This window comes from Gigantopelta aegis, chromosome 3 (assembly GCF_016097555.1).
Source record: "Gigantopelta aegis isolate Gae_Host chromosome 3, Gae_host_genome, whole genome shotgun sequence".
Classification (NCBI taxonomy): Eukaryota; Metazoa; Mollusca; class Gastropoda; order Neomphalida; family Peltospiridae; genus Gigantopelta; species Gigantopelta aegis.
Window position 1 is genome coordinate 59,152,676 of NC_054701.1, and position 15,065 is coordinate 59,167,740.

At 38.0% G+C, this 15,065-nt stretch overlaps 1 protein-coding gene across 1 annotated transcript in view; it reads left to right on the forward strand.

Moving 5' to 3' along the window:
• LOC121391286 (sedoheptulokinase-like) overlaps positions 1 to 4,456 on the forward strand; it is an 8,522-nt gene extending 4,066 nt beyond the window's left edge. Inside the window, exons 2-4 of the mRNA XM_041522968.1 lie at positions 363 to 538; positions 2,267 to 2,470; positions 3,653 to 4,456. Of these exons, the coding sequence (XP_041378902.1) occupies positions 363 to 538; positions 2,267 to 2,470; positions 3,653 to 4,041 (769 nt within the window). The 3' untranslated portion in view covers positions 4,042 to 4,456. The remainder of the gene's footprint in view (positions 1 to 362; positions 539 to 2,266; positions 2,471 to 3,652) is intronic.
• Positions 4,457 to 15,065: the final 10,609 nt, after the last annotated feature.

A 15,065-nucleotide genomic window follows, 5' to 3' on the forward strand; every position in this document is an offset into this window, starting at 1 on the left:
ATTTATTTTTTTTTTTTTTTTTTTTTTTTTTTGTGTAAGTGTAGTGGGACATTGATGTAGAAATGTTCAAAATGAAAAACAACTTACTTGGTATTTATTTTAAAAATTGCTTGGAATAAATTGCACATGAATGCATGCAATAAACTGAACAGCATTAAAAACACACCTTTTGTTTTTGTTTTGCTGCGAAGGGGTCAAATAAGATAAACTAAAACATTATTTCAGTATGTTAAGATGCTGACTTTATAATTATTTCAATGTTACAAGTTTTAGATATTGAATATTAATATTAAAAGGGGAACATTTACTGGTTCATTTAGTACAGTTTAATGAACTATTTTGGTTTTGTTTGTTATTTTCAGATTAAAGAAGGGTGGATTTCCTGTTGATCTTCTTCCAGAAGTAGTGGATTGTGGGTCAGTGGTGGGTCACACAGGTCACCAGTGGGGTCACATTGCAGTGGGAACACCGGTCTATGCAGCTCTGGGCGATGTTCAGTGTGCATTTCTCTCAGCCCAGCAAGAAATAACAGATGCTGGTGATTGTTTAAGCTGTAGCAAACTAATTGCATGCTTTAAGAAATTAATGCAAAAAGTTGCCCTTGAAATAAAGGACATTTTAAAATTTCACTCTATTTTTTTGTTATGCCATACTTTTGGTAACTAATGGTTTGTTCCTTTAAATCCATCTCGCCATTTTAGTTAGTGGGCATGTCATGTTTTTTAAAGTTAATTTTTACCAGTCCTATGTTTTTTTGCAAGTAATTGGTCTCACTCACGTCTGCTTGCAGAAAACTATTTTCATGTGGGCGAAAAATTGGTCACCTCATCACACGCTGATATTACTAATTTATTTACTAAAAATTACTGTGCATTGGTACACTGAGAAAGTTTCTTGCTCAACATCAATTTTCAAAACACAAGCACTATTTTTATATACTCTTCAAAAAAAGTAGCCGAACTGTAATAAGAATTTGTAATTGCCAAAATTGTAAGGTATATTTTAGCTGTGGGGAATGGTTATATGATAATAGTGAATTAATTGGGCAAACATTACAACCGGTAGTTCAGTATTACAGTAGGTTTTATGACCACCAAAGATCTTAAAGGAGGATTGGGGTCAGAAGTGAAATTTGAAAGTTGACAGTTTTTTATCAGTAAATCACAAATTCAAACAATAAAAATTACTAAAAAACAAAACAATAACAACTGTATGAAACAGAATGAAAAAGATTGACAGGAATAATGTTCCACAGTGATTAATCGACCTTCCTTGAAATTGTGTACGGGGCAATTGCGTGATGTATGTTTAAACTATGGAATGTGTTTCGGTGTGTTGATAAACAGACCTGAACGTTCTTTACTAGAATGTCTGTGGTCAAAGTGTATGTTTTAATATTTCAGGTTCTCAGCTTTTTTGAAGAGTATATATAGAAGTTATCTTTAACAAGCACTAAACTTGCCATAATTTCATACGTTAGCTTTTTTTTTCACAGTACTGGTAATATTTTCACAATCAATCATATACAGTCGAACCTGTCTATGGCGGCCACTCGTGGGACATGACAAAAGTGGCCGCCATAGAGAGGTGGCCACCGTATGCAGGTTATATATAAGTCCGAAGTGAAAAAGAGAATATTTAACAAACAACAGAATAATGGAGCACTGTTCTGCGCATTAAAGTCACTGATTATCCTTTAATGTTCACTTGCTAAAGAAGTCACGTATCTTGCTAAATATCAGAAATAAACTGCAGCAGTATTTAATTCCTTCTAGAGTTGACACGTTTAACTCCAGTTGTTTTAGGATAGATACCCCCTTATCACCTGCGTTTAATGACCACCGCCGATGACTAGTACATCGCACCGTTAATCCAGATTAAAAACACTTGTTAATTAACGAACACAGCTAAGCGACCGACGACCTTTAAAGGACCGCTGATTATCAAGTCAATTGGTTATATCAACAAAAACATCTTACGTTTTTTTTACGATTGCCGACATTTCTTTATAACTTGCACTAAACAACAATTGTGGCCGCGATAGCAGGTTCATTTTCGCTTTTTTATGACAAAAGTGTGGCCTCTGGCCGCGTTGAGCAGGTGGTTGCCATATAGAGGTAAAATATATAGTAAAATTCATTGGGGGGACCTCAGGGTGGCCGTCATGGACAGGTGGCCGCCATATGGAGGTGGCCGCGAAGGCAGGTTTGACTGTATTTCATTTGAATGATGTACTGCGGTAACAGTTTTCTTCCTGTTTTTTCAGTGTTGAATATCGGTACATCTATGCAGATGGGATTTGTTTTAAAGGGAAACAATCTGAATCCATTCCGTTTTCCAAGTTATCCAGAAAGTGTGGATTATTTCCCTTACTTTGATGGCCAGTATTTGGCACTGGCTGCCAGTCTGAATGGTGGAAATGTGGTGTCTGAGTTTGTAACCATGCTACAAAGCTGGTTCAGCGAATTTTGTAAGTTTGGTTTATTTGTAAAACTTTTGCAATATTATTTTCAAAGTTACTGGCAAAATAAAATGACTTGATTTATAGTCTAATGCTAAATTGATGATGATTCTAAACTTTAAAATAAGAATTATGTTCCATTCCAGCCACAAAAAAAGGTATTGGATATAAATGGTTCATTTTCATCATGTCAGTATTGTTATTTAATTGCAGAAACAGCTGAAGTCCCCTATCATTTGCAATTTGGTCTATCCCTGTGAAGATGACAATATGGTAGTTAAAGTTTGTTTTGTTGAACAACACTACTAGAACACATTGATTTATTAATCACTGAAAAATTGGCTTTTGGATGTCAAACATTTAGTAATTCTGAAATGTAGTCATCAGAGGAAACCCGTTTCATTTTTCCTAATACAGCAAGGGATCTTTTATATGCACTTTCACACAGATAGGAAAGCACATACCACAACCTTTGACCAGCTATGGTGCACTGGTTAGAACGAGGAAAAAAATCCCAGTGGCTTGATCCTGCAATGCATGCACCTCAAGCAAACATTCAACTGATTGAGCAAAATCCCACCCCCAAGATGACAATAGGTGCATGGTTCTAATAATTAGTCCAGTAATTCAAACTGAATGTATAATCAAAAGTTGATCAGTTGGGACAGCTGATTTTAACTGATGATCATTGATGAAATGCCATCCAGATCCCAACACCAGGTGTGCGTCCAAGTGTTTGTGAAAGGATTTGGGGGGGGGGGGGGGGGGGGGATGTTGGACATGAAAAGAGGTGTTTGAATGGGCTTTCAGTGATTTTATGTTTTTTACCTCTGCGAAAAAAAAGGTGTGTGTGCACACTCCTGGATATGTGCCTGAATACAGCAAAAATATATTCTAATCCCATCATTCATAATAAATTTCTCACTCCTGCCAGTGCACCACAACTGGTATATCAAAGGCTGTGGTATGTGCTATCCTGTCTATGGGATGGTGCATATAAAAGATCCCTTACTGCTAATCAAAAAGAGTAGCCCATGAAGTGGCAACAGCGGGTTTCCTCCCTCAATATCTGTGTGGTTCTTAACCATATGTCCGATGCCATATAACCGTAAATAAAATGGGTTGAGTATGTCGTTAAATAAACCATTTTCTTCCTTCATAATAAATATACATACATATATATAATTTTAGCTTTCAGTGTTTCTGAAGAAGATGTGTGGAGGAAGCTTCTATCATTAGCAGGTGTCGCAGAGGACAACGGGCTTAAAATCCAACCAACTATATTTGGTGAGCGCTATCAACCAGACGAACATGGCAGTGTTGTGGGCATCACAAACAGCAACACATCCCTCGGTCAGACATTCAAAGCAGTTTGCGACGGAATCATAGACAACCTTGACCGTATGATGCCTTGTGACTTTGTCAAGTGTAATGGCGTCAGACGTATTCTAGCCTGTGGAAATGTTGTGGCCCAGAATTCAGTCATTCGAAGGAGACTGGAAGATGTGTATCATAAGATTCCTATTCATTATGGCCAGTGTGGAAATTCTGCCTTTGGAGCTGCAAAAGTTGTTAAATAACAAGGGCAGACCCTGGAAATATTTTAGGGAGGGGATCAAGGGAAAAAGGGAACATGGACTCCTGAAAAGGGCACCTCATTAAAATTTTGACCCATGAAATGAAAATTGTAAACAAATTGTTTTTATAAGGGAGAGCTGGAATTAGTTTAATGGGGACAGGACTCACCCCCCCCCCCCCCCCCCCCCCCCCTTTGGTCCACCCTTGAATAAAATATCTATGTGAATAAATAAAATATTTTGATGTTATTGAAATTATTATCAGGGTATTTATTATCTTTGAAGGTGTGAGTGTTTGACATTTTCATTTCATTTCAACTTATTTTCGTGCTTATATCCAATCAAGGTTCAAGCACGCTGTCCTGGGAACACTTCAGCTATCTGGGCTGTCTGTCCAGGACAGTGGGTTAGTTGTTAGTGGTTAGTGAGAGAGAAGAGGGTGTAGTGGTCTTACACCTACCCTCTGAGTAGTTAAAACTCACTTTTGATGGGAACCGGTACCAGGCTGCGAACCCAGTACCTACCAGCCTTATGTCCAATGGTCTAACCACGACACCACTGAGACTGCTCTATATATGCTCACCGCAATGAGGTGTATAATTGTAACAATGAAAAGCATTCGGCAGTGACGGAGCAGTGCTGGTAGAAATTGCTTTTTACAATGGTTATAAATCTGTGTGATAGAAAAAGTATCCAGTTACTGGCGTGGCCATTGGGGGGTGGGGTGGGAGGTGGGGGTACACGTGGGCTATAAAATTGTCACTACGCCAATGTATCCACTTCTTAAAACTAGGACCAATGGACAGACCACTTGCTGATATCAAGGATACAACATGGGGATGGGGAATTTTAGTGGTCTTTTTGGATGCCTGATAGGGAATTCTAGTGGTCTTTTTGGATGCCTGATGGGGAATTCTAGTGGTCTTTTTTGATGCCTGATGGGGAATTCTAGTCTTTTTGCATGCGTAAAATGTTATACTTTTTTAAAACATTTTTTATTCTTTATATATCAAATATAATGTCCATAATTAGTGTTTGTTAAAATGCAATTTCTAGTTATCATAGCTAAAAAAGAAATTGTACTTGTATTGTTGTTAACATGTAACAGACATATGTCTATATGAAAGCTATATGAGCACAGAATGGTGCTCTATAAATGGCCTTAGACTAGTTATCCACCCATTTAGTTACCCAAAATACGGAAATGAATGCGAGCAAATCTTGTTATGTGATTAATGGCTGGGGAGCTGCTTTGTATGCTGAATTGTTACACTGGTTTTGACAGGGAAGAGAATGCAGTTAGTGAATATGTGCAATTTTCAGGGTACCCATGGGATGGAAAAACGGGACATGGTTTTAAAAAATTCACTGCAGGGAAAATTCAGGGAATTTGAAATTTTGTTCTGATTCAGGGAAAATTTTATTTGGAATATCAGGGAATTGTTTTGAGTCCTATATTGTATATACATGGATATGTATACAAAATCATGTAACAATGTAATAAACCTAAGATATTGTGTGTTTTGGATTCCTTTGTCTTTTTCATGAGGGTATTGAATGATAGCTACTGATGATTTCTAGTGTATGTTTTGAAAAACTATCTACATGTATTTATTTTTATTGAGAAATCATCTGGTCACTTTATCAAATTGTACCACCAAGGGAAATGTCATGTTTATATTATCTACATACAGCACCCACAACATTAGAAGTCAAGAGTAGAAGGTTATACCAGACTTAATCTATATAGTATCTATTAAGTATTGTTATATTTGTAAACCATAATCTTTATATTCAGCATGTAGCTTTTACATGTAGTTATAATACAACATAATGCCTGATGTTTTCCCCCAAGGACCTCTATACACATTTGTAGTTTTTATGTGTAGACAATATTAACAGTAACTGGAACACAGGAAAAATAAATACAAATTAATGAGTTGAAATGTACACACATATACATGTATATTGAAACAATATGTTGATCATGGTATTTGGAGGTGAAGGCGCAGCTACTGGGGGTGACAGGAGGCCCTTGCAAACAATAAAACAACATGGATATCAGATTGGGAAAAATCTTTTACAACGGGGAAAATACAGGGAATTTTAATTTGAAAATTCTGTAGGTACTCTGACTTTGTTTTCACAAGATACTGAATACTGTCCCCCCACTGCACCTTGAAATCATGAAACATTTGTGTAAAATGCATAGAAATGGGTGTGATTCGGTCCCTTAGCCCACGTGTGTTTGTTTACATTGATATAACGTGAAAACGAGCTGGACAACAGGGGTCGTCCTTTTGAGTGTTCATTGGCCCCAGGCAGCTAACGTTTCTTGTGAAATGCCATGGCCTGGTGAAATTAATAAACGTGCTACAGCCACTGGGGCTATGTACCATGGTGTGGTATGCCTATGGGATATCATATGGTATGTTATTTGGCATGTACATGTATTTAAAACAAATTGTCTTTGAATTATGATCCCCCGTCCGCTACCGATTCCGGTCGGACTGCTGGTGCACCCTTGCACTTGCCAGCGCGAGCGATCCCCTCTCCCACCTACCCCACCCCTTGAACAGCTTGTTCTGGATGTGCCTGTCAAACCCTTTGACCTGACCCGAATTATGACTGACTAGAAGAAATGTAAGCTGATAACTTTATTTTTATTGCATATCTATATTTCTCTTGGCTTTTAGAACATGCCAGCAGCCTTGGACAATGCCCAGTCTGTAATAATTAAACAACAAAAAGAAACACAGATATTTAATTGATTTAAAATTAATAACTTTTCATCCCATTAGTTTTTTGTGTCCGTTGAAAAAATCAATGTCTTGTAAACATTGAAGGCCCATTACTGACCTTGTTTAACCGGCCTCTGTGGTGTCGTGGTAAATCCATCGGACCACAGGCTGGTAAGTACAGGGTTTGCAGCCCGGTACCAGCTACCACCCAGAGCTAGTTTTAACAACTCAGTGGGTAGGTGTAAGGCCACTACATCCTCTTCTCTCTCACTAACCACTAACAATTAACAACCAGGGTTTCTGCCAGAGGGTAAAACGGGTATGGCGCCATATCCAAATTATTTTGCAGATTTAAAAAAAAAAAAAATTAAGTTAACCTTTTGAAAAATTAATTACTCTTACTATTACTGTATGATTTTCTTAACCCTAATCCTAAACGTAACCCATTTTTCCTGGGAGAGGCCCCCATACCCCTTGTTGACTGTGTTTGCATTCAATTCCACAGCGCCATACCCAAAAAAAAAATTCTGGCAGAAACACTGACAACTAAGCCACTGTCCTGGATAGACAGCCTAGATAGCCGAGGTGTGTGTCCATGACAGTGCGCTTGAACCTTAATTGGATATAAGCACGAAAATACGTTGAAATTAAATGACACTGTTTAATATATTAAGAGTATCATAAAAAGATATGTATGTATTAAAATATTTACGTTTCTTTTGTAATTCATTACACATGTATCACAAGCAAACGAAATGGTATTAGACATAACTTGAAAGGGTTAGAATGGGAAAGAAAGACTGACGCTATAATCAGTTGTGTGTGTGTGTGTGTGTGTGTACTATCTGAAACAGTACAAAGTTTTTGTTTACAAGTAAAATGCGTTGCTGGAGATAATATTTCCCCCACAGAAAGTTAAGCCTTCATCGAGTTTAATCAGCTGTAATATTATTATATCGTATTACTAATTATAAATGTTTGTGATTTGAGAAAATCGGAGTGGTGAATGGGGTGGAAGCGCAGATTTCCTTGCTATGGCACTCTAATGTTCACTTAATGTAGAAGTAATTTTTGCTTTAGACTCTGGTTCCATGCATATGCATTTCCTGCTTTCTCAAGGATAGCGAAACATATTCTAGGTATAATTTTCACCACCCACGTTCGGAAATTGGAGTCTTGGATTTTCTGAAAATTTTGACAAGAATTCCGACATGAAAATGATTAAATTCATTGATCTAAAGAAGTGCATTACTGATGACGCGACGGTAAAATGGTATAAAATGTCACTTTCAGAAAGTAATAAATTCTTTGTTCTGAAACTTTTGTCAATAGAGACTAACAAGCAACACTGATTTCTCTTTGGGACAATGGATGATTTTTTGTCAATAATATGGCTTTAGAAATGATGAATCGGTATGAAAAAAAAAAAAATCATGGGTTACCATTATATGTTTTGATTGACGTCTTATAGAGACCATTCGTAAAAATGACATGCTTGCTAATGAAGGTAAAACTATTAAGACTTGAGAGGCTTAAACCTGTAGTGGCCATATCATCAAGTATCCTACTTGTTATGGGTACGTTAAACTATTTTCACACTGGTAATTGACTATAAAGAGTGGAGGGGCGCTTGTCGGGCACCTCATGAAGTGTTCTCAGGGAAGAGAGGCAGTACACACACATGGCTTACAAGTAACAAAGATTGCGAATTCCGTTCTATTTGTAATGAAATACAATAGATCCTAATGTTGGGTATTGAAATTTAAACATATCTATTTTTAATTGTCTTTTTCCCCACGCCCACGCCCAACCACATTTTTGGCACACGCGGGTTTTTTGTTTTTTTGTTTGTTTATTTGTTGTTTTTTTTGTTTTTGTTTTTTTGCAACCATGATCTTGGAGATTATATATGTCAATGCCGCTAAACATATATTGAGTAATTGATATTTTATATAAAACCAGTTTATTATAGTTTTTGATGGTGAAATTTTTATTTTGATACATGGCTTACTTTTAAAATGGCGCACGAAATAATGCGTAATGTCCCAAATATTATGTATCATTGATAACCTACACATCTACCAACGATGGTCGATTGTCGCACCATTTTCTTTTCACACAGCTTATATTTTTTTAATAATAACCACACACACACGCGCACACATAAACACACACACCATCTTTATTCTTTAATACGGTGTTATTTTTGCTCTCAACGTTTCGGAATTTCCTCTTCATATCCCCGACTGCTGCCTCTATGGAATGTTCAGTACGGGACCAAGTCGACGGTGGTGGTCTAGGATCGATCCCCGTCGGTGAACCCATTGGCTTATTTCTCCTTACAGCCAGTGCTCCACAACTGTGTGTGGGATGGTGCATATAAAAATCCCTTGCTGCTAATCGAAAAGGATAGCCCATGAAGTGGCGACTGCGGGTTTCCTCTCTCAATATCTGTGTGGTCCTTAACCATATGTCTGACGCCATATAATCGTAAATAAAATGTGTAAATAAAACACTTCCTTCCGGTGCACTGGTTGGAGCGAGAAAAACCGCAATGGTGTTGAATGGATCCACAGAGGTGGGTCGGTCCTGCGACGCAAACGCCTCAACCGAGCACTCAACCGACTGGGCTAAATACCCCCCCCCCCCCCCACCCCCCCTCCCCGTATATGTGCTTTAAAAGGAAATCTCAACAATGTTAGCTGAAGCAAAAATAGCACTCCAAAAAATAAAGAAGTATATTTCATCATGTAACAATAGACCATGGGCAGTAAGAAAATGAAACGGACACCCGATATATTTGATTGGTCAGTAAATATTGAAACTCGTTAATAACAACAGTTGTCTAGCGATGTCTGATCGTGGTATATTTACTTGAGGTCTTTGAGGACAGATCCACTAATCTCAACTTTCGTCAGCCTTGAAGGGACTCCTGAGTTTGCAGCCATTGTAAGATGTTTCCGACTAACAGAGACTTTTTGGCAACTAAATTTACACATTCAATACATTTTCGTGTTTAAAATACCAATGTCTGTATACCCAAATGTTATATATATATATTTCGTGGTAAAATGAACAATGACCGCTACAAACATTAGCATACGATCGCAAACATTTGGGTATACAGACATTGGTATTTTAAACACGAAAATGTATTGAATATATATATATATATATTTTTTTTTCATATGTACGAAATTATTGGAAGGTAAAATCCGGTTTGAGCTACTACAAACATTAGAATAACAATAAACACCTTGTTTATACAGATATTGATATTCTAAACAGGAAACTAGTTTTAGTATGTAATGTTAGTCATCAAAACTAATTTGTTACTCGTAAACTATATAGTTGCAGTAAACTCAGGGCAGTCCCTTTAAACGAAATATATCTAGGAATGTACCCAGGAGTGTTTTTTTGCTTTGTTCAACGACACCACTAGAGCACATTGAGATTTATTAATCATCGGCTATTGGATGTCAAACATATGGTAATTTTGACAGTCATAGAGAGAACACCCAGAACATTTGTCTGTTAGTAGCAAGGGATCTTTTATATGCACAGACAGCACAGCACATACCACGGCCTTTGGTATACCAGTCGTGGTGCACTGGCTGGAATGAGAAATAGCCAAATGAGCCCACCGACGGGGAACGATCCTAGACCGACCGCGCATCAGGCGTGCGCTTTACCACTGGGCTACGTCCCTCCCCGCTTACCCAGGAGTGAATATAAGGATGCCACTGTTCTGAATCAGTCCAGTTTGGCAAATATCCATTTTAATATACACTAAAGTAACACAGGTATAAAATAATCTTTCTACCAGTTCTTGGATTTTGATGCAAAACCACTCCAAAAACCCCATCAAAAAAAGAAGAAGAAGTGAAACACGGTCTCATTTAGCGGTACCGGCCTCGGTGGCGTCGTGGTTAGCCATCAGTCTGTAGGCTGGTAGATACTGGGTTCGGATCCCAGTCGAGGCATGGGATTTTTTAATCCAGATACCAGCTCCAAACCCTGAGTGAGTGCTCCGCAAGGCTCAATGGGTAGGTATAAACCACTTGCACCGACCAGTGATCCATAACTGGTTCAACAAAGGCCATGGTCTTTGCTATCCTGCCTGTGGGAAGCGCAAATAAAAGATCCCTTGCTGCCTGTCGTAAAAGAGTAGCCTATGTCGTGACAGCTGGTTTCCTCTAAAAAAAACAGTGTCAGAATGACCATATGTTTGACGTCCAATAGCCGACGATAAGATAAAAAAATCAATGTGCTCTAGTGGCGTCGTTAAATAAAACAAACTTTACTTTTAGTGGTGTTCCAATGATCGATTATAATCGACAATTAATCGGATTGGCTATTACGATGTGATGATCGATTATGAAAAATCCAGAATCGATTGTGTGGGAAAATGTTAACTGTAATTGTTCCGCCAGATTAGATGATAGAACTGATGTATATATGCTTGGGTTTGGGTTGTTTTCGTGAGTACATAAAGAAAATAGATATTAAATAGTTAATAAAGATACAATTAGTCATTTGCAGGGTGCAGACGACAATGGGTACATGGTCCTTATAATTCAAAGCCTTCTTATGGTCATGGAATTCTAACCGATTGTGTAATCGAAAATTGATCGGTTGGTGCCAACCGATTATAACCGATAATCGATGATGAAATCCCAACCGATTCCCATTACTGGGGTTAAGTGTGCATAATTCGAAAGATATTTCTTAATCAATGTCAGCGTCTCATACTTACTTCTGGTGTTTATAGATGATGATGATGATAACTAGTTTAACGTGCCCATATACCACTAGGGTTTCGAACACGCCCATCCCGAGTCCGACCTCCGATAAGATCGGTCATGGTCATGGAAAACTAACCGATTGTACAATCGGAAGTTGATCGGTTGGTGCCGACCGATTATAACCGATGATCGATGATGAAATCTCAATCTGTTGTTGGTAAATCCGGCCCGGCTACCATTGGGCTTAGCCTGGTGTTTGATCGCATTCTGGATTGGGCGCGATGCCCCCCCCCCCCCCCCCCCCTTGTCCTCCAGGGCTAAATATGATAATTATAATATTATATTAATAATTTTATTATATTTAAATCATTTTAGACAAGCTCGATCGAAATTAGCACCAAATAAAATAATATATAAATATATATATCCTGGAATAAATCATTTTTTACGGTGCGCCTAAAACTTGTATATATATATATCTAGCTATATAAACTAACTTTAAATATTGCCTCCCTGTATTAGGCTATTTAGAACCCGGTCTTACCGTCTAAATTTTGAAATTGTCCCCATCATACTATTACCCCCCCCCCCACACACACACACACACACACACACACCCCTCCCGCCATGGAATAGTAGGCTGGCGAAGTCAGAACCCGAGTCCATGGCGGGCGTGCCTGAACCGAAAGGATGTGGGCACATTAATACAGTTCCCTTCCCTTCCCTTCCCTTCCCTTGTTGTTGGTATTCCAAGCTGTCACATTGATTCATACAACGTTTTAGTAATACCCTTTTTTGCATAATAACTGAGAGTTTCGCTTTGTCCTAATAGGTTGGTCCGGGAATCGGAGACCAGCCTTTGAATCCGTCTCAAGTACAGTGTTCTTTGTACTGTAAATCAATAGTTATTACAGTGTTTAGTATTCTATGTGAATTAAAGGGTCTTATACTCGATACCAGAAGTCGATTCCTGTAATGAAACTGAAATAACAATTCTTATTTGTTTGAAATCCTGCAGCGTCAATGCACCTGGACTAATTACAAATGCCAGCATCTGTTCAAGCATTTATTTACAACCACTGAACATGTATCAAGTTCTGTCCATTCTTTATTATAATAGCACAAACTGTACCTGCACTCAGTTTATCATGTCCCCCTTCCCCCCACCCAACCACCACCCCACCACCCCCAACAAAAAACCCCACACAAAAAACCCACAATATTATAATTATCAAAAAGGAATCGAGAGAAAAAGAAAGAGAGGGATGGTGGGCAACTTGGATATACATAAAACAGACCAAGCAAACAATAAAATCAATATGATATAATTAGTTGTTTAACCGACAGAAGACCCCCTGGCTGTAAATATTCACCATTGACGAAACAGGTAATTATATTTACAGTGGCAGTATATTTTTATTATTTAAGCATATAAAACAGAAAATCCAATTACGTTTGGTGCATATAATGATATATGACGCCGCACTCCGCATTGGTTTCACTACGCTGGCTTATCCAGGTCAAAAACAAATCCAGTATTTCGAAACTGGGACACTTTTGACAGGCTCCTACCGATCTCGGTTTTTATTGGCTTATCACAAGTGTGGAATTCCTCAACAAGAGATCACGTGAGATTTCGCAATTTTTTAACAAATTTAACTGTCTTGATCGAGGAGTCGTCTCATATCTCCAAAACATATTTATATCCATAGAGGTATGGTACAACGCCTTTCCAGGCGTCGGTGGGTGGGGGATTTGCCTTGAAATTTTGACAGTGGCCAGCTGTTGGCATACGCGTTACATGTAAGGGGGTGTTACTAATTACGTAACGCTCTAGTGGTAGAGGAAGAGGGTACTGTGTTCGATTTACGTAACATTTTTCAAGACTATATGTTATTTTTATTCATTACTTAGACCTAAAACGGTGTTTTTTTAGGAAATGCGCGGTCAGTCTAGGATCGATCCCCATTGGCGGGTATATAAAAGACCATGGTATGTGATATCCTGTCTGTGGGATGGTACATATAAACAATCCCTTGCTAAAAAAAAATGTAGCGGGTTTCCAAGGCGCGTGTGCAGGGATTTCAGCGGGGTTGGGGTTATAGACTGTGTTGAGCGAAGTTTATATGGGGCTATGCTCCCCCAGAAAATACATTTCAATTATTTTAAGCTTGGGCAAGTAAGGGTTTCGACTTCCAATACCCTCCCCTATATGTCAAAATTACCAAATGTTAGACATCCAACAGCAGATGGAAGGAAGGATAGGATATGCTTTATTTAACGACGCACTCAACACATTTTATTTACGGCTGTATGGCGTCGGATGATTATTAAATCAATATGCTCTAACTTTGTCGTTAACCCCCCCCTCCCCTAACTTTACCTTTTCCAAACGAAAGAATATTTATTTGAATTTGTCGATTTTAACACGTAAAATTAAGAAGTGAAAACGTTCATTGTCTACTTTAGTATATTTTATTTAAAAAATATATACATGATTAATGTGTTACTAGTATACAAACTAAACTTTGAAAGTTCTACTAACACTGTATAAAATATTAATTCTGAAATAGGAAGGTACGATTGTCGATATTACGTTGTCAAGATCAAACCGGTTTTAACGAAAGACTCTAGTACCGTATCCTCAGCCGAACGTTCTTGGTACACCGCAAGATTTCTCTTTTAATGTTTTGAGACGAACCCTACAATTTGAAATCGGCAAACGCACGTGTGGCTGTCGTATGTGCTTTGCTGAGCTATGGCGGCACAGGCGACGAATCAAGCGTATACTTTTGACGATATCCGTTCATAGCGAACACACACGAGTTTTTTAAAAAGTGTATTTGAGCTTGTATTTCATATTTGTAAATGGTGTTATAATATGGTAACCAGAGACTGTAACTTTAATATCTAACCATATAAAAGAAATGTTTTATTGTTTATATCGACACAATCTCTCTCTCTCTCTCTCTCTCTCTCTCTCTCTCTCTCTCTCTCTCTCTCTCTCTCTCTCTCTCTCGCTCTCTCTCTCTCTCTCTTATATCCGAAGTGTTTGCGGTCATCCTGGTGTTTCTAATACTACAAAATGTAATTTTTTTATATGTTTAAAAACGCATGCACCTCTGAGAAATAAGACTCTTGTTTCACTCTATTATAACCCCTGCGCGTGCTGTAACCTCACCGTGGTGCAGGGGTGTAACATTCTCTTTGAGAATGGCCAATACAGCACAAATTGAAGTTTAGAGTAAAATTCGGTGTCCGTAAAATTCTGTGATATTTGTATTTGTATTTTTGCACAGTTCTTTACACTGTTTTTGTTTAAACCTTGAATTTTTATATTGATGTTGATCATCACTTTATTTATTTGCATTACCATAGTTTGACACCCAATAGCCGATGTATTTTTCGTGCTGGGGTGTCGTTAAACATTCATTCATTCATTCACTCTATTATAACTTTATCCAAATATGTTACAGGTTTGTAGATTAACCAAATTTAGTATCATTTTTTACGCTTGGAAACTATAGTGTCTGTGACTTTA